Genomic DNA, 19098 nt, shown 5'->3' with positions numbered 1-19098 from the left:
CACCTATGTCTGCCTTCCCATCTGTCCAACAGCTCCAAACAGGACACCATGGCACAGTGTAATAGTGTGCTGTCTTACAGTTAGGTCAGGTACCTTAGAGATTTCTGATAGAGCAAAAGATAGCTCTGCAGAAGCTGGATGGATACTTGTGCCTTCTTGCAGGGACCTACCTATAGGTAAGCAGTGGGTCAGCAGCCTCAGGGATTGGCAACAAGTTCACCTGCCACTGCCTCACTGGACAGACCTCTCTACACCCAACTGTCTTCACTCAAGTTCCTAAAAGTAGAGCCTGCAAGCAGGGATTCGTTATACATTGCTGTCAGGAGAAGGCATATAAGGAGGCAGGATGGGGTGAAGGAAAGATGTAAGCAGAACTGTGAGGGGGGAGGGCTGAGCTAGTCAGGGTTCTCTAAACCTTAGTCAGAGTTTCTATTACTGCACAAAAAATCATGACCAAGAAGCAAGTTGGGGAGGAAAAGGGTGTATTCGGCTTACACTTGCACCAAAGGAAGTCAGGACTGGAACCCAAGCAGGTCAGGAAGCAGGAGCTGATGCAGAGGCCATGGAAGGATGTTGCTTACTGGCTTGTTTCCCCTGGCTTGCTCAGCCTGCTTATAGAACTCAGGTCTACCAGCCCAGGGATGGCACCACCCACAATGGGCTGCCCCTCCCCCACACCCCTTGATCACTAGTTGAGAAAATGCTTTACAGCTGTGTCTCATGGAGGCATTTCCTCAAGGGAGGCTCCTTTCTCTGTGATAACTCCAGCTTGTGTCAAGTTCACGAAAAACCAGCCAGTACAGTGTGTATGTGTATGTGTAACTTATTAGAATGGCTTCAAGCTGTGGTCCAGCTAGCCTAACAATGGCTGTCTACCAACAGAAGCTCTAAGAAGCCAATAGTTTTCAGCTGGTCTTCAATATATGATGGAATCCAAAGGAGTAGGTTCTAATGCCAGTAATAGGAAGCAGACAGAAAAGCTTTGTTTCTTCCATGTATTTTTTTTGTAGGTTACCAGTAGAAAACGTGGCCCAGATAGGTAGATTTTTCCACCTCAGAAGATCTGGATGAAAAGTGGATTTTCCCACTTTAAGTGATTAAAAAGTCACACAACCATTTGGGCTTTAGTTAATTCCAGGTGCAGTCAATTTGACAACCAAGAATAGTAGTCACAAGGGCCACAGACTGAATTTTAGAGTTGATCCTAACTTGAGGCAAGGTGTGTCTCAAATATTTTATACAATGATAAAATACTTATGTCCCCACTCCTATGCCCTCACACATGCCTGCCAGTGCCAAAAGTCATCGCTTGCTGACTTCTCAAACATGGCCACTTTTCTGCTGAGGCAGTTCTCTGCAAGGGAGTGCAGCTTGTGCAGAGAGCACCACCAATGGTGAAAAAAAGTTCCTCTGAAGGAAATCCCAGGGAACCTTCAAGTGACCATTTCCTAGATACATTTCCTCAAATTCAAGCTGTGCTTGTTCATGTTGTTTTTCCAACTGGAGTATCTGGGACGAGGAAGTCTCAGTTAAGGAACTACCTGTATCAGATTGGTGTGTGGGGCATTTCTTTGAATCATGATTGATGTGGGAAGGCCCGGCCTACTGAGGACAATGAGATCCTTGGACAGTTAATCTTGAGAGGTATAAGCAAACTGAAAAGGCCTTGGGGAGTAAGCCAACGAGCTTCTTCTTGGCCTGTTTCAATTCCCACCTCCAGTTTTCTGCCTTACATGCTGAACTGCAATTGGAACATATAAACAAATACACTTTTCTCTTCAAGTTGTTTTTGGCAATAGTGTTTTGTTCTGTTCTGTTGTTTTTAGATCTCATCTCAGTTCTTGCTAAGAAAAAAAGGATGGCATTGATAGTTACTGTAAGGGACTAAAAGGATGAAAATGCTTTATTTCATTTCTGAGCATGTTATTCAGTGACTGAGAGCAGCTGATGTCCTAGTTCTTTTTAAATCATTTTTATTGGATATTCTGTATTTAAATTTCAGATGTTATCCTTTCCTCCCTCTCCCATCCTCACATGAAGATGCTCTCACCTCAGCCAGTGCCTCGGCATTCCCCAACACTGGGAAAATGAGCCTTCATTGGACTAAAGACCTCTCCTCCCATTGATGGTGCTGGGAACTAAATCTGGTTTTCTACAGTCTGTTCATTTTTGAGACAGGGATCACTCTTCGTGGCTGATTTATATCCTATGTTGCACCTATGTAGACCTGGCTGCTCTCAAATTCTGAGTACCCAGGGTGAGCCCCCAGCCTGGTATGGTTGCTCATTTCAGGAACCTGTCAAGTCACTCTAGCTTTCTGCAGTTAAGGAGGAGGGATCTGGCTCATTTACTTCTCAGTTTCTCAGCACCTGGGTGGGCAATACAGGGCCCAGAAGCCCCCTCTTAACTACCCAACCCAGGCTATGGTCTGTTAGGTCTCCACACCCATGTTGAACACTAGGGTGGGACATCCTTACCCCAGGTCTGCAGTATAATTCCTTCACAGAACTCATAGTGGGTAGGTAATTTCTCACAATCTTGTGTATCTTATAACAATGTGGGTTTGTAGCAGTATTGTTCTGACTAGGTCTTGCTCCACATAGGCCATACACCTCTATTACCATCTTGAGGGTGGTCAGAAGACTTTAGCATAGAGTTAGGCAGTATTTCCTGTCAGGCTCCCCACAGTGATGTCTGTTGCCCAGAAACCTGAACTACCATTACACTTCCACCCAGATGGCATGGTGTAAATTTAGGCAATTATGCCTTCTACTGCTCTTGAGTAATACTGTCTCCATAAACTGGGCATGCTCCTGGCCATTAAAAAGCCAGTCAAGGTTTTTAATGATTGTATTTCTAGAAAAGCCATTTCCCTCGCAATGCACATTGCCCCTTTTCTGTTCAGCAAAGCAGGGAATACAAGTGGGAGCTTTCCCTTGGCAGCCTGCTCCAGTCCTTGGTCTTAATGATATTCCACCTGAGCTTCAAAGGGTTGCACATGGGTTACCATCCCTATCAGGTACATGGAGGTCACATTCCAGGTTAGCTTTAAGGCTGAATAGTCTTTGGGCATGTTAACAGGGACACACAAAACCAATTTCCTTACTAGCTGTTATTGTCCAAACCATGTACATCTTTGTTCAGGCCCAAATTCAGTGCTTTTTGCTTATAATAAAATCAAAACATAGCTTCTTAATATTAAAGCAGACATATTTAATTTTAACATTGTTTTAATCAAGTAATGTAGCTATTTGAAACAGGAAACTTTTTAAGACACCTCAAAAGAACAATGCAGGATTATTCTTATCAGGTTACCCTCCATGAAACAAACTCAGATTGTGTGAAATTTGAATCCCACTGGTTTGGCACCAGAATGAACAGAAGCCCAAGATCTTCCTAAGTGTCTAAGACCTGACCGTTTCCCTTTAAAGCAAAAGTTCTAAGACAAAGTCTTGCCAACCTGAGGCTGAATGTGCTGATCTACTTGAGAATCTCAAATAATGACAAATGGATGGGCTGGCCATGCAACAAAGAATCTGAAACCCAGGAGACAAATGACTTTCCAAGTACCACTTCTTTGGTGTGATACAGCACATTCCCTTGTTACCATTCCAGATATATGGTTCCTGTTCCACCCTCAGACTTTTATCAGTTTTAATTTTACCAAAATTGTAATAATGCAGATTTTTACATGTTTATTAAAGTCTTATATTCTGCGAAATGGATGACACAAAAAATATCCAAATAATGTATGAGCTAGCATACCACACACAAGTCAATCACATGGGTTAACTCCCAGAATGCACTTTTGTGGAAAGAAATATGTGCTATGTTTTTAATATTGAAGACAAGTGTTCAAATATAGTCAGGACCCCAGATAGAGCTCACACCAGCAAGTGGTTAAGAAACTGACTTTTGTGTTTGAAGTCCAAGCTCTGAATGAGCAGGCCAGGCCTTAGCTGCACCCACCCAGTGGCCATCACCAGACTTCTCAGGTATCCAGCTATATTCAATGTGAAGTAAAAAATATCCCAAGTCTTAACCAAAATACAGGCTCTGACTCAGAAGTATGAGTTTAACTTTCTCTTTAAATAAGACAATTGGGGAAGGGGATCAAGCTTGAAAAACAGTAACACTTATTTTGGCAAGATAGCAACCAAAATCTAAAGTACAAGCTATTATATTCAAATTAAAAGGCATTAAAGAATAAACCATAATATCGGGGAGGGGGAAACACAAACACAAGATACAGTATGTTTAAACATCTTGAAATTATAATTTAAGGGTAAGAGTTGAAAAATTATGCTGTTTTAGCTAGAGATTAAGTGCACCTTTTTTCCTGTTTCTCCCAAATAGAATCAGAGTTTACAATTTAATCACACCTCAAAGCTTTTTCTCAATACAAAGCAACCACTAAATACACACAAAATACTATTTGTTAAATTTCCCTGGCTTATCCAACGTGCAATGCACATGACTCAAAAAGACTACAATTTGGAGTAAGTGTACACAAACTGAAAAACCACAACTCCAGGTTTCAATTCTTTCTCTTAAACCACAGGACACATGGGTCATTTTTACTTCTCATGAGGATGTCACAGTCATTTAATCATCAAATTTCCTTAGAATGACAAGAATTGTCAGTTGCCAATCTGAATGTACTGGGACTGGAGATACAACTTTCAAAGCACTGCATTTTTTAATGGCTGAGTAAGGTCATTACAATTGTTTGCATTCTTCAAGTTTTCAGTACCTACCAAACTCAAGAAGCCTAAGTTAAATGGTGTAACATCCTAGAAGTAGCCAATTACTTCAGTATAAGCCATTCATAGCCCAAAGTCTGAAGAATGACCAAAATCAAATCTTTATTTTTTCTTTTGTAACTGTATAAATGTGATCCAAATGTGTCCACCACTAGTTTTTCCAAAAGAAACATGCTATAAATAAGCAAACTACAACTGCTCACTGATATGTATGGACTCCCTAGATGTCTCATTGGGCTTAATTATTGACCACTCACAGTAATAGCTTTTTAGTATCAAGTGTAGCATGATGTTAGGCCACTTTAGCTCTTGCACATACATGTTGCACTTCTGGCTGATAATGGAGAAAAGTTTGCAGCATTACACTGTTAAGCTAAGTTGCATCCATCCTTTTAAATGGCGTCAATATCAATGTCATCATCCTTGTTGTCAGACTTCACAGTTTCAACTTTTGGTACACTGGCAGTCTTTGAATATACCACCTGGCAATACAAATACAGGATTGTATTACTTCCATTACAATTTCTTTTTCATTTGAGAAAATTACAGTATTTTCATTTCCCCTTATTCCCTCTAAGCCTTTCAATGATCTTCAGATTCATGATTTTTTGAGAAACAGTTCTTTTGCGTAACAGGAGACCCTCTGCCTGAGTGCTAGGATTAAAGGTATATGCCATCATATCTGGCCTTTTAAAATAGATTACGTGTAGGGGGAAATGTAAATCATTGAAATGAATTAATATTAATATTCAATCATTCTAGGGCCACAAGAGGGCTCAAGGTCAGACAATGCTTGCTTACCTAGCATGCTCACTCTTCCACCCACAGAAAGTACATTTTGTTATATCCTTAAACTGAAATTTGGAACCATCCCAATTGCCCAGTAATACCACTACCCTTAAACTCAGGGATTCACACAAAAACCCTGTTTGTGAGTGTGTTACAGTACATCTTTAATACCCATTGCCAACCAAATACTTAATAATGTACTTTTATAGTAGTACTCACCTCAATATTTTCATCTTCATCATCTTCTTCACCACCAGAAGACTCCTCCTCTGCTTCCTTCAGCCATTTAATAAATGGCTCTGCTTTGACACGAATCTCTTTGGCAAGTTCTTTTGAGACATATTTCTTAGAGGCCTAAAAAAAGGTCCAAATTTTTTTTCAGTGACAATTTATAAGGCTTGGTTCATTACCATATCTTTAATAGAGAAAATATACATACAATCTCTGCTACCTTAACTATAAAGGGGACTTACAAACTGTATCATATAAGCACAAAAATTCAATTTAATGTAGATAAGACTAGGTATTAAACACAACTTCCCCATAACCTAGGTCCCAACATTGATTTTTATGCTTCTAAATCATGGTAACAACTTTTTGTGCTCCTTACCTTTTCTGACCAGCTGATAATGACCTCTTCTTCTAAAAGGTCTGCATCATACATCTCCTTCAAGATATGTGGAATCTTAGAGATCAGCTGAGCTTGATGCATTGCTACCACACATTCCAAACCATGAAGAAGGTACCGCTGGGCCTTTTTGTTGTTATGACAAAACTGTAGGTAGACAGCATCAACAATCATCTACCTGTTTTACTACCATATTATTTCTTAAACACACATTCATTTTCTTAAAATATAGCATATGAAACGGTGGCTCAAAAGGCCAATGCAGACACCCTTTATCATTTGTAGGTGCTCCCAGACTTGGTAAAGTGGGGATCATCTATTTTCAGGATTATAATATAGTGGTCTGAAGCAATTTAAAGACCTAAGGTGACAATCATGAATAATAAACCTAAAAAGTCTCTTACTCTTAGAAAATGGCGCCTGTATTTCTTGATTTGCTCTCTTATCTTCTCATCAAAGAGAACTTCTGTCAAAACAAGAGGACCCATGGCTTTTACATCCAGTCTTTCTGCCTCAGCCACAATTTCTTTATCAGATGAATCAATAATGCCCTCTTCTTTCTTTTTCTGGAAACAAAAAATTTCAATAAAATACAGGCATATTTGCTATGCTTGAGAGAAGCCCTATTTCTCCAGGATTTCTACCGAATTTATTAATCACCAAAGACAGCTCAACACCTATTGTACTACTTCTAATACATGTCTTGCATAAGCAAGGAAGTACATGTAAGCCTTCCACTAATATTCAAAGAATGGCAAGGTGTGGTGGGTGGAACATGCCTTTAATCCCAGCAGGCTCAAGGTCTCTGTCTATGGAGTCCAGGAAAGCCAGAGCTAGAGACCCTGACTGAAAATAGAAGACACTGAATAGATAAATTCAAAGATATCAGAGAAAAAATTAACTATACAAATTTACCTTAACAAAATCAAACAGGATGTTAACACGTTCTTCTATAGTTCTTTCCAAATCATCACTAAGTGTGAGACCTTTTGCATGGTCACTAATTTCATCCATTCTGCGCCTTTGAGCTTCCTCGGTTGTATCCTCCCCCCAATCATCATCTTCCTCTTCTTCCTATTTACACAAAAGCCAAGATAAGATCATTAGATACAAGAATTAGTCCCATTGACAGGATTAAGTACCTTTGCCCACAGACCATATTGTCAGTTCAGAAAATGTTATCTTTCACATTAGTGCAAACAAAAAATTACAAAATGCCAAATAGGGAAAAAAGATTCTAAAACTATATTCAGTTTAGTTCAACTCAACCCACCATTAGCACACTACTCTAACAGTGAGTGCACTGTATTAATTTTTTTTTTTTTAAACTTAAACCAAATGCCAGGTTCTTCACTCTTTTAAGAGCACTAAACTCACCACAGCATGTGGAGGACTAATTTCATTTGGTGGTGGAGGTGGTGGTGTCTCACTGGTGGATACAGAGCCATTTTCCTTGTCCTTGCCCTTTCTGTTTTTCTTTTCTTTTTCTTTCTTTCCTGTACCAATGTCACTATTCTCTACAGGAAAATAAGAGTTAACTTAGTAGCATGGTTATGTCACTATCAGACTTTAATCCCACCCTCTCACCATTATAATTCTCTGCAGAAAAAGCCAACACAATAAAACAAATGAAACTTAGAATTCTGGAGTAGCTGGTCAGCAGTTAAGGAGTTATTCCTACAGAAGTTCACTTTCTCAGCACCCATATGGAGGCTCACACCATCCAAAACTCAGGGAATTCAATGCTCTCTAGTCTCCAGGGCACTGCATGCATGTGGTGCAGACTTAACCCGAACACAGAACACATACACACAAATAAAACAATCCTGAATGCCTTTCATCCCAGCACTTGGGAGGCAGTGGCAGGAAATCCGAGTTTGAGGCCAGCCTGGTTTACAAAGTGAATCCCAGGACAACCAGAGATGTTACAGAGATACCCTGTCTTGGGGGTGGGGGGAGGAAGAACTCTGAAGGGATTCAGACATCAAATAAATTTACTAACTACATTTCACCAGTTATAAAATAAGGTGAAACAGTACTGATACACCATATTGGAGCCATTAAAGATTAGGTTTATATTAGGTAGTTTGCCCCATGAATTTACAAAACCAGATCAATCCAACAATTAAGTTTGTTTGAGCCTATATAACGGCTTGTCTCACGGGGAAGAGAACACCGGAATAGGTTAGACTTTCTTGCTATAGCAAGCTCAAATTGTGCCAGACAGCTTTGTTTATCTGCCACAGAGTGTTGCTTGCAATGCTCTCAAGTCACTCACTGTAGCTATACAGACCAAACCTTAATACTAATAACAGACCTCTAGTTTAGCAACCCCCTTTTCACTTTTATTGCTACATAAAAACAGGACATTTTCCAATAATGTCAGTTGAAAGTCAAAGTCCAGAGCCAGGCATGATGGTGAATATCTTTAATCCCAGGACTTAAGACACAGAGGGCAGCCTGATTTAAAGAGTGAGTTCCAGGATAGCCAGAGCAACAGAAAAACCTTGTCTTGCAGAACCACACACACGCACACTAAAACTCACTTATGACTAAGAGCTCATACTGTATACTTATACAGTAACTTATTAAAGACTTACCAGGTGGGTTTTTGAGAATGAATGTACAGAGTTTATGATGTGTGTCAAGCATGCCTCGGTACCCACAAGCTTTACAAGAATTACCTATTGTTTGCTTCTTTGGATTGACATGCTGTCAAGGAAAGCAGACACAAGTGTCATCGACAGTGAAAGACGAAAACTGTAGGTAAGCTTTTGTTACATTATAAAAGTGCCAGAAGACACCTAAAATACTAACTAGATTAACAGAAATCTTCTTCAGGGTAGTCTTGAAAAAAACAAAAACCTTAAAGGCACTCACCAGATCTGTTTCAGGATTCTCACACTCAGGACAGAGAACAAATTTCTTAATGAATCCATCCAACATGTCTTGCAGCTTATTCGCCTCATGAGATCCATTGACAATGTAACGGTCATTCTTAACATCAAACTGGGTCTGTGCTCCCAGCTCACAACCAAAATATTTGGTGGGATCTATATAAAAATAAGATTTCACTACAGTTAAGCAAAGCACTGGTTGCGCACTAACATTTATACAAACTCACCATGTGTTTAAATTATAGGGCAACTGAAATACAGTCAGGGTGGTTAAATGACACTTATCAAGTAGGTGAGCAGTGTTCCACACTTGCTAATTAACATGATTGAAGAAGGATGTATTGCTCTATAAAAACTTTATCCATAATATACCTTTTCAGGCTTCTCCAATCTTTACTTACACGTTGGAGGCCGATTAAGCGCCTTTGCAACGTCAACCATGTTGACTATAACTGTCTTGATTCCATTTCCTTTGCCCTCAACCTAAAGGAAATAAGAATTTCAATTTTGCACTGTCTTCCCTGTAAAATGAATCTTTCAAAACCTATGAAGAGTGTGCAGACCAACCGACTACTGAAATAAAAATCAGCATTACCTTAGCAATCAAACGGGGCATCTTGTAGCGATAGAACTGGTCTGACACGCTGCGGTTGACGTTGACAGACATTTTGGCTTATTAGTGACTTTATCAATAAGATGAACAGATCTTTGATTGCAACTTTTTGGTATCTTCTGTCTGGAGAAGAAGGGATGACATAAACGACTGCAAGAGTTCTCGGTCTCTGACATGAAAAAATTTTCGCCACTGAGGCTGTAAGCTTCTTGCTTGTATGCTATGTTTCCCCAATACAGGTACCAATGGCTGCGCAACAGCTCTGAAAGAGAAAAGGAGAAAACATACAACAACCCTACAGGTTTAGTATCATTCCTACCGGAATAACGTCCTGTCCCCGAGTAACTCACAGAACCCCTCTAGCTTTAAAAGCCCAAGTTGTTGTGAGAAAGCAGTTGACATTCCCATGAAACAAAGCACAACTCCAGGAACCCAGGAGGCCACCATTTTGACAAGAGTTGAGACTGTGGCAGGGAAATGCTCGAAATGAGAACACAAACCCTGCTCCCTCAGCTGCTGTGAGCTTGTCAGATCAAAGACCACCGGCGAGTCATAGGCTGCCCCTGCCAAGCGTCTGCGTTGTAACTGCCGAAAAGGGGATCCAGGCCCTTGGCTTCTCTCCCTCAGTTCAAGCCTGTGGTCCACCAACTTCTCCAATGGCGCCTCCCCCGGCTGCCATCGCTGTAACACGGGAAACGTCGAGCCGGACTTGCCAACCGCGAAGTTGCGGCTTCGGCGACTCCGGCGGCTTCAGGGTGGCACGTCCAGGCCAGGAGCCATTGGCTCCGTCGGAGCACGAGAAACGCGGCCGAAGCCGCGCCCGGGCTCCCTTCGCTCGCTCTCTCAGCGCACGGCCGACCTTCGCCCTCGTCCCCATGGCTACGCGACAGTCGGAGCCTATCGCCCGGCCTCCCTCTTCCGGCGGCCGGCGGGGCAGAGGTGCGGCCTCCCTGAGTCACAAACGCGCCCCGGGCCTGACTCAGCCCGGCCACGGCGCGCGCGCGCGCGCTCCCGCAAAGACCGGCCCCCCCAAACTGCGCCACACGCGCGGCAGGTCACGCGGCCGCGCCGCCATCTTGCCGCCGCCATGGCCCGCCGCCCGCGACTCACCGTTTTCGTCAAATAAAGACATAAACCCAACGCGGCTCGCCCGGGACTGGGAGGAAGAGGCGCTGGAAACCGGGTCCGGAGCGGCGGGGCCGGCGGCGAGCGGAGGGGCGGCTGGGCAGGTGCCGCCGCCGAGCAGCGGGAGGGACTGTCCCAGCGACGTCCGCGTCCACACCAGCAGCGCCGAACCTGGCGACCTGGCGGGGACACGGCTGTGAGCCGCGGGCGGCGCCTGCCCCCGCCGGCGGCCCGCGGGGTGGAGGGGCGGGAGCACTGGGCAGGGGCACGGGCCACCGCCCCCCGCGGACTCACCTCTGGAATGTTCTCGCTCTGACTGAACAACGCCGCCGCCGCGCTCAAGCTACCCTCGGCCCCGGATCCCGCCCCCTGCAGCGGACCGCAATTGCTTATTGGCCGCAGGCCCTCCCGACTTCTCTTGTCATTAGCTTTGAGGCACGTCAATCTCACGTTTCCCCGCCCTCCACTTCCTGGGGCTCCACTCGTGGTCTCGGCCCGCCTCTCGCCTGTCCCAGCTTCCTTCCTTTCCCTTCCCCCTCTGTCCTTCCCAGAGGCCTTCGCGGTCTCGCGATAGCCGGGCTTGCAGTTAGTTTAGGCGTTCAAGCAATATGGTGCCGGCCTGTTCCCCCCGCGGGGCGGGGCCGAACATATCAGATTATCTCTGTGAACCACGTTGGATCGAACTGCTCTTCCAGACCTCACCAGGAGCTCCCGGAAGTGCAGCCTCTCCTGCCTCTTCTCTACCACCCTTTCCACTACCTGTCCCGTGTCTGTCATCCCATATGGTGCCTCTTTCCCTGAGCTCGGGAGCAAAGTTGCTGACTAGCCGAAACTCATCGTTTGAGGTTTCCCACGATGGAAACTCCACCTTTTGTGTGTAACTTGGACCCTTGTGCATCGTGGTGTGGTCTCGACCTCTGTAAGGTCCAGCTGTGCCTCGGAGTTTGGCCATCCCTTCCTCGGTATTCAGCCGCCACGTAGGGCCACTCTGTCCAGCCCAACCCAGATTGTAAAATCCAGGTTGATGACTGTGGCTCCTGGCAGTGTATGGGCTAAAGCAACAGTGTAGTATTTACAAACAATTTATATTCGGAAGAGGAGCCCCGACTTTTTTTGTCTGTAGACACTCTGCCATTGTTTAAAAAACTTTTTTTTTTTTTTTGGCCAAAGATTTAACTGAGACTTGAAATAATACTAGAGTCCAACTAAAATAATATCGAAATACCTGTTCCACCTTCCTAAGGCTTCTGAGAGCAGCAGCCTGGGTTAGTCAGCAGCTGCGTGGTTTCCTGAATGGGGAGAAAGAACAGTGTTATGGAAGAGGGGCTGCCCTTTGTTCTAAGCCAGTCGAGTTTGTAAGAAGGTTAAAATGGAAAGATCAATTTTGTTTTGCCCAAACCCAAGGCTATTTCCCCATGACTAATAAGCCCTATAAAGCTAGTTGACCGTGTCTGTGGGGGCAGAATAAAAATACGATGCAGAATTGGAAGATTTGTGTCACCTCTGTAGCTTTAATTTCACAGTACATGGTTGTACAATTTTTACGCCTAATGTACACTGCTCTGTGCTTATCCGGGTTCTCCCTCAAAGTGGAAAGATAGATCTCAGGCAGTGCTTCTGTGACCATGGATCATGACTTAGCAGTATTGGAACAGATTGAGTTTTTGCTTGACTGAACTCAAATGGCAATATTTTAGAAAGTCTCAGAAAATAAAGATGTGAAACTAGTCTGAGGTAAGGGCTTGCCTCAGAAAAACATTTTTGGTAATGCTATGCAAAGTGGTCTTTTCTGTATGTTTGATGACCTGATGTTTAATTTCAATTTAAAAGCTCGTAGTAGCCAAATGTGCTGACACCTTTAATCCTAGCACGTGGGAGGCAGAGGCAGGCAGATCTCTGTTAAAGGCTAGCCTAGTCTATATGAGTTCTAGGATAGCCATAAATTAAATGAAATATAAATGCTTGTACTCGTTTTGACTTTACTTTTTAGTGTATGCCACACTACTATGTTATTATGGACAACTAAGAATAACTTTGATGCTCTCTCACTATGTAGCCCAACTTGGCCCCAAACACATAGCTATCTTTATGCCTTAACTTCCCTAATAGGGGAGTTATAGACAGGTACTAGCACACCCAGCTAAACTAAATACTTTTACTTTTTTAAATTAATTTTTATTTATTTACATTAAGAAGTAATCAGGTGATTTATCAGATTCTTATATCCTTCAACTTTGATAAAACTTTGAATACTGAAGAATTTTTATCCCCATTTTACAAACAAGACAACTGAAGCCTGAGGAGTGTTTGTGGGAGGGGATGAAGCTGCTTTTCCAAGGTCATTTTCTCTGTAACTTACAGAACTAGCATGTGTACCCAGTTCCTTTGGATCTCAGAGCTTCTCTGGCTCAGCATATGGCATAGCCATCCCTAGTAAACACAAAAGTATAACTAGGCAATTCATATGTGACCGACTAATAGTCTGGTGAGGGTGTTGTTATCCCTTACTTTACAGGCATGACAGCCCTTTAATATTTGGTAGACGGCTTTTGAACGCCAGCTTGTTTGACGCCAAGCCTATTGCATCATTTCCCCTGCTATTTCCATTTCTAACTCATTTGCATGTTATTTCCTCCTGCCAGGTGCTTACCGTTTGTTAGGTAGTGGACACTCCGTGCTTAGGAAATTCTTGTCCATGGGTCGTGCATTTTGGCACCACATAGCTGACATGAATAGTTGCTGAAGAAGTAAATGAGTAAATTGACTGGCTGGTTGTTTAGACATTGGTGTCTCCGAGTCTGCTTAGTTTGAATTAGTGCCCTAAGTTTTGAAATCAACTCTTTGTGGACTAGAACTATGTGTTTCTGAGTAGTAGGCCATTGAGGGGACTAAGGTAGAGCCACTTTGAGGAGCCACCTGGTTGGTCAGCTGTTCCACCCCCTTTATGACATCTGTCTCTCAGCTTTTAAGGGTGCACATGGCTACTTCAGTCAATGACTCTTGCTTGAGGAGGAGCTGGAGAACACTAGCATAATTTTTCTTCTGGTACACTAACTTATACCTCAGTGTGCATAGAGAAGACAAGGTGCCAAAGATGCCAGAAAGTGAGCATTATCTAGTGAGAACAGAAAGAAGCCTTGGCTGCCTCAAGGGCTGGACCCCAAATCACAGCTTCTTAAGCATTGCTGTTTGACTACATATGAATCTGTCTTTTAAAAAAATTGAGGCTGGGTATGGTAATGGTGTATGGTAGGAGAAGGCAGGCAGAGCTCTGTGAGTTCAAGGCCAACCTGGTCTACAGAGTGAGTTCCAGGGCACCCAGGGCTACACAGAGAAATCTTAAACAAAACAAAACAAAACACCCCCAAGCCTAATTGAGTTGCTTGTGCCTTCTAAAGCCCTGCATGGTGAAGTGGTGTACACACCTTTAATTCTAGCACTTAGGAGGCAGAGGCAGGCAGATCTCTGAGTCTGAGCCTGGTCTATAGATTTAGTTTTAGGACAGCCAGGGATATACAGAGAAACCCTGTCTTGAACCCCCTTCCCCCCAAATCCAAAAAACAAAACAGCCTAGTGAATATTGACTTGGGATTAGGACAAAATTTCCAACTTTTGCAGTTAAGTGTATTTCTGCCATTTTGTACTACAAATGTATGTAAAGTAGCATTCTTAGCAATTATGGTTATGAAAAATATCTGTCATCCAGATGAATGTTGGTGATGCTTTATGTCCTAAAACATCAAATATTTAGCTGAGATTTAGTTCTTTATGCAAAGTAGACAAGTATTTCCACTTCCATAGTATGCAAATTTGCTTTTCATTTTATGTGTTTGATGTGTTTGGAGAACACCCCACTGAAGCTTATCCACTCTAACTCAGTGATTCTCAACCTTCCTAATATATGACCCTTAATACAGCTCCTCATATTGTATTGACCCCAACCATAAAACTTTTGTTGCTTCTTCATAAGGGTAATTTTGCTACGATATGAATTGTAATGTAAATATGTGATATGAAACCCCAAAAGGGGTCACAACCCAGAGGTTGAAAACCACTGCCCTAGCAGGAGGCCTCCTGCCTTTATGACCTGCCTACTCCACCCTCCCCTATCCCACAGCTACTGGGATGCACATCACTTCACTGAGGGTCTGTTCTCTTGTCCCTGCCTCTTGTCAGTTCTCACAGTTTGAAGTTGGGGACCTTGTTTTTGAGAAGAACAAAATAATCTGGTTTTGTGGAGGCCTGGAGCAGGAAGCAGGAATGTCTGGGGAATTATGAGCAATCCGGTAAAGTAGTACCCTGTTCCTCCAGAGCAGCGCTCCAAATGCAGAGGAGCCTTGTCTACCATTCCTGGAAAGAGGAAGAAGTACAGAGTGGTATGAGTCAGCCGCAGCTTCTCTCTCCCACACAGATGCTGGGACTTCAGGGGTGAGGTCGTTGTCTCTGTTCTTGCATTAGCTGTCTCAGGAACAAGGAAGGTTCCTGGCTTGAGGCTTGCTCCACACTGGACCAGGCACTGCTTCAGGTACATAGTCCTTGAATTAAATCCTTACCGCCACACTGCTAGTGGCCACCAGTATGCTTCGTGTGAGTACTGCAAGTGTTTGTGGAGGTGTTGCACAGTGCTTATTCCTCCTGCCTAAGACTCTGGAATTGCTACTTTATTCTGGGTCTGGCCACCTGCAAACATCTGCATACTCATTCCCTCCTCTAGTTCCTAATGAGGAACTAGGAGTGTAGTGATTTGCCCACCCAGATGAAGGCACGATTGGCCTGTCAGTGAGCCCTGATCCTTAGTGATATGTGGGAAGTAGGTCCCAGTTACTGCAGCTATCAGATGACATGCCCTGGGAATATGTCTAGATAGATTTTTTTTGCCCTTAGGACTACCTGGGGTCTAGGGGTCATCTCCATCCAATACTAAGTACCAATATGTATGGCTGGCTTCTGGGATCTGTCTCCCCACCCCTGCACAGTGTGTGTTGTTTGTGTGGAGTCTGCAGGTCCATGGGAAGGCCAGAAGCTGAAGACTGGTGTCTTTATCACTCTTTATTCTGTTGCCTTGAGAAGTAGTCTCTTTCTGTCTCTGTCTCTCTCTTTTAGGGGGTGGTGCTCAGATGGTGTTTTTTGTGTAGCCCTGGCTGTCCTGGAACTCATTTGTAGACCAGGCTGGCCATGAATTTACAGAGATCCACCTGCCTCTGCATCCCCAGTGCCAGGATTAAAGGTGTGTGCCACCACTGCCCTACTGAAAGGAAATCTCTACTTGAACCGGAATCTTACCCGTTTCAGTATCTGTCCATCGCTGTCCTCTGATACTGGGGTTATAGGTGCAAACAGCCATACCTGGATTTTATGTGGGTGCCCGAGACCAAACTCTAGTCCTCATGCTCTCCTGTATACGTTTGTAGGACTTGTTTTTTCTTTTACTGTGCTCTTCCCAGGCACACTGCAGCATGTGCATGTTCACATACCACTAAGAAAATATATTTAAAATTATTCTTAAATCAACAAATTGGGCTTTGCAGACAGAGAGTGTTTCTCCTAGGCAGGATGGGAAACTGAGATCTCTGACAATTTCCCAGAGGCTGCAGGTGCCATGCATCCCAGGACAGCACTCGGCAAAAAAGCTCAATGTTCTTTAACTTTGGGTCCCCAAAGACTACAGACTTAGGAGCTTTGTTTCTAGGTGCCTCAGGGCAATCAGTGTGCAAAGAAAAGCAAGAGGCAGGCCTGTGATTCAGTGTGTTGTGGAAGTAAGCCCCTTGTCCAGTAGTTCAGGGAAAGACTGTGGGTTGTGTTTGTTAGAATCAGTGTGACCTTGATGTGCTCTGATCACCATGCCCAGTGAGATCCACGTGCACATTCTCCCTTTACATTGTAGAAACTGTTGTTCAGAGTGTACTTAGCACACACCTGTGCAGGACTGCAGTGCTCTGTCACATGCTTCCGGGGTCTTCACACTGTTAGGGACGGGTTGACCTTGCTTGGTGCATCCAAGTTCTGGCAGTGTGTTTCTCTTCCCTTACTCCTGATTTGACTGTTCTGATGTTCTGTCTGAGACAGATGAGAGGGGAGGCAGGATCTGGGTGCAGTCCTGGGAGGGGAGACTGGGTTCCTAGTGCTTTATGGTCTGCTACAGACCTATGAGGATGCATGTTCTGTGAGGGTACCACTGATTGTCACTCATCAGCCACTGTGCATCCTGGGGACTAACATTTTAAATATTAGGAGGTTTGAGGCTAGAGAGATGACTCGGTGGTTAAGAGTATGTACTATCCTAGCAAGGTCCCGGGTTTGGTTCCAAGCACCCACACAGTGGCTCACAACTATCCTTAAACTCCAGTTCCTGGGCATCTAATGTCTCTCCCAGCCTCTAAAGCAATGCGTCTCAGCCTGTGGGTCATGATCTCTTTGGCAAATCTCTATCTCCAAAAATATTTATGATTCATAGCAGTAGCAAAATTACAGCCAGAAAGTAGCAACAAGGGTTGGAGAGATGGCTCAGAGGTTAAGAGCACTGACTGCTTTTTCAGAGGGCCTAAGTTCAAATCCCAGCAACCACATGGTGGCTCACAACCTTCTATAATGAGATCTGATGCCCTCTTCTGGTGTGTCTGAAGACAGCTACAGTGTAATCATATAAAAAAATAAACAAATCTTTAAAAAAATAGTAGCAACAAAAATAATTTTATGTTTGGGAGTCATTAGAACATGAAGAACTGTATTGATGGGTTGTAGTATTTAGGAAAGTTGAGAACCACTGCTCAAAGGACAAGCAACACCAATACATAAAATAAAAAAGAAATAGAGTTTTAAAAGGGGGAATTTTACAGACATATTTCTGGCACTTGGAAAATTCGAACTTCAGCACAATAGACATTGTCATAAGACAATGTGTGCAGTCTTGTCTTAACCAGATAATCAGAGTCCTAGCTTAGGTCCTGAGTGCTCATGCGTGAGCACCACTGTCCCCATCCAGGTGCATATGAGCTCTGCCCAGATATGTACACTGTCCCTGTCCAGGTGTGCATGGACCCACACTGTGGTTTGTCCCCATCCAGGTGTGCATGGACCCCTACCTGTGATCTGTCCCTGTCCAGGTGTGCATGGACCCCCACCTGTGGTCTGTCCCTGTCCAGGTGTGCATGGACCCACACCTGTGGTCTGTCCCTGTCCAGGTGTGCATGGACCCACACCTGTGGTCTGTCCCTGTCCAGGTGTGCATGGACCACACCTGTGGTCTGTCCCTGTCCAGGTGTGCATGGACCCACACCTGCTTCATCATTGTTGCTTACTTTACCTCTGTTCATCATTATTCATTTTGTTCATACATTTACATGTCTTCTATGTTTCAGCCTTAGAGAATATAAACATTCAACATACTATTTCAGTCTGTGAAATCATATACTGTATTCTTGCTGTATAGTATATATAGTCTTACTATAAAGAAATAGCTGAGGCAAGCTAGCTTGTTTTTTAAGAGTGAGGAGATCTACTTACCGTGTAGTGTTGGAAACTGAGAATGCACGTGGTCCCACCAGTTCCGCGTCATGAAGGCAACATGTACAAGCGATCCCGCACACTGGGATTAGCAGACCATGCCTCTGGACAGGAAGCCAGAGACTGGAGCACTGTATTAATTTCCTTTCCTGTGGCTGTAATAGAATCTCCTGACAGAAACAATTTAAGAGAGTGAGGGTTTGCTTTGGCTGGAGGTTCAGGGGACAGCTTACCTTGGTAGAGTGGGCACAATCACAGGAGCGTGGTGAGTCTTCCCTGGGCAGGGCTCCTCATCATAGTGAAGATGCTGGCCCAGAGGCTTGTTTCCCAGGTAATCCTGTATCTCTTCATCACGTTGATAGCTGAGATTAAACATCACAGGTGACAAAGCACCATGTAGTGCTGGAATTAAAGAGTCAGAAATGGACTTTCTCAGGCTGGAGCTCCTTAAATAAGTGGTGAGTGGGTCCTAGATCTGAAGGCCACTCTGTATGTCCTGTTTCCGGTGGATGCTGACAAGTTTTGGCATCCATTGCTTGTATTTAGAAAGCTAATTTTTTTCAGATTATATTTTATTTATTTACTTATTACATGCACACACACACACACACACACACACACACACACACACGGCATCAAGTGGAAGCCAGAGGACAACTTGAGAGAGTTATTTCTCTCCTACTATGAGGGCCCTGGGAATCAAACTTGGGTCATTAGGTTTGGTGGCAAGTATGTTTAACTGATAGGCCATCTTGCTGACCTATGCATGCTCTATTAGTA

General features: G+C 43.7%; 1 protein-coding gene across 2 annotated transcripts; it reads right to left on the bottom strand.

The window, feature by feature from the left end:
* Positions 1 to 4841: 4841 nt before the first annotated feature.
* On the bottom strand, positions 4842 to 11181 carry EIF5 (eukaryotic translation initiation factor 5). Of its 2 annotated transcripts, XM_080940925.1 has the most exons (12): positions 11110 to 11181; positions 10801 to 10994; positions 9673 to 9952; positions 9479 to 9560; positions 9061 to 9233; positions 8781 to 8892; positions 7558 to 7697; positions 7096 to 7254; positions 6585 to 6746; positions 6163 to 6327; positions 5772 to 5906; positions 4842 to 5245 (listed from the first exon to the last, which is right to left on the bottom strand). In XM_080940925.1, the coding sequence occupies exons 3-12, from the start codon at positions 9742 to 9744 to the stop codon at positions 5156 to 5158; spliced, it is 1290 nt and encodes a 429-aa protein (XP_080797051.1). In that variant the 5' UTR covers positions 9745 to 9952; positions 10801 to 10994; positions 11110 to 11181; the 3' UTR covers positions 4842 to 5155. The 2 variants fall into 2 exon arrangements, with proteins under 2 accessions (XP_080797051.1, XP_080797052.1); XM_080940926.1 differs by lacking the exon at positions 11110 to 11181 and having other exon boundaries at positions 10801 to 11099.
* Positions 11182 to 19098: the final 7917 nt, after the last annotated feature.

The sequence above is a fragment of the Micromys minutus genome, assembly GCF_963924665.1.
Source record: "Micromys minutus genome assembly, chromosome: 1".
NCBI classification, from domain to species: domain Eukaryota; kingdom Metazoa; phylum Chordata; class Mammalia; order Rodentia; family Muridae; genus Micromys; species Micromys minutus.
This window is presented reverse-complemented; position numbering and strand designations above follow the sequence as displayed.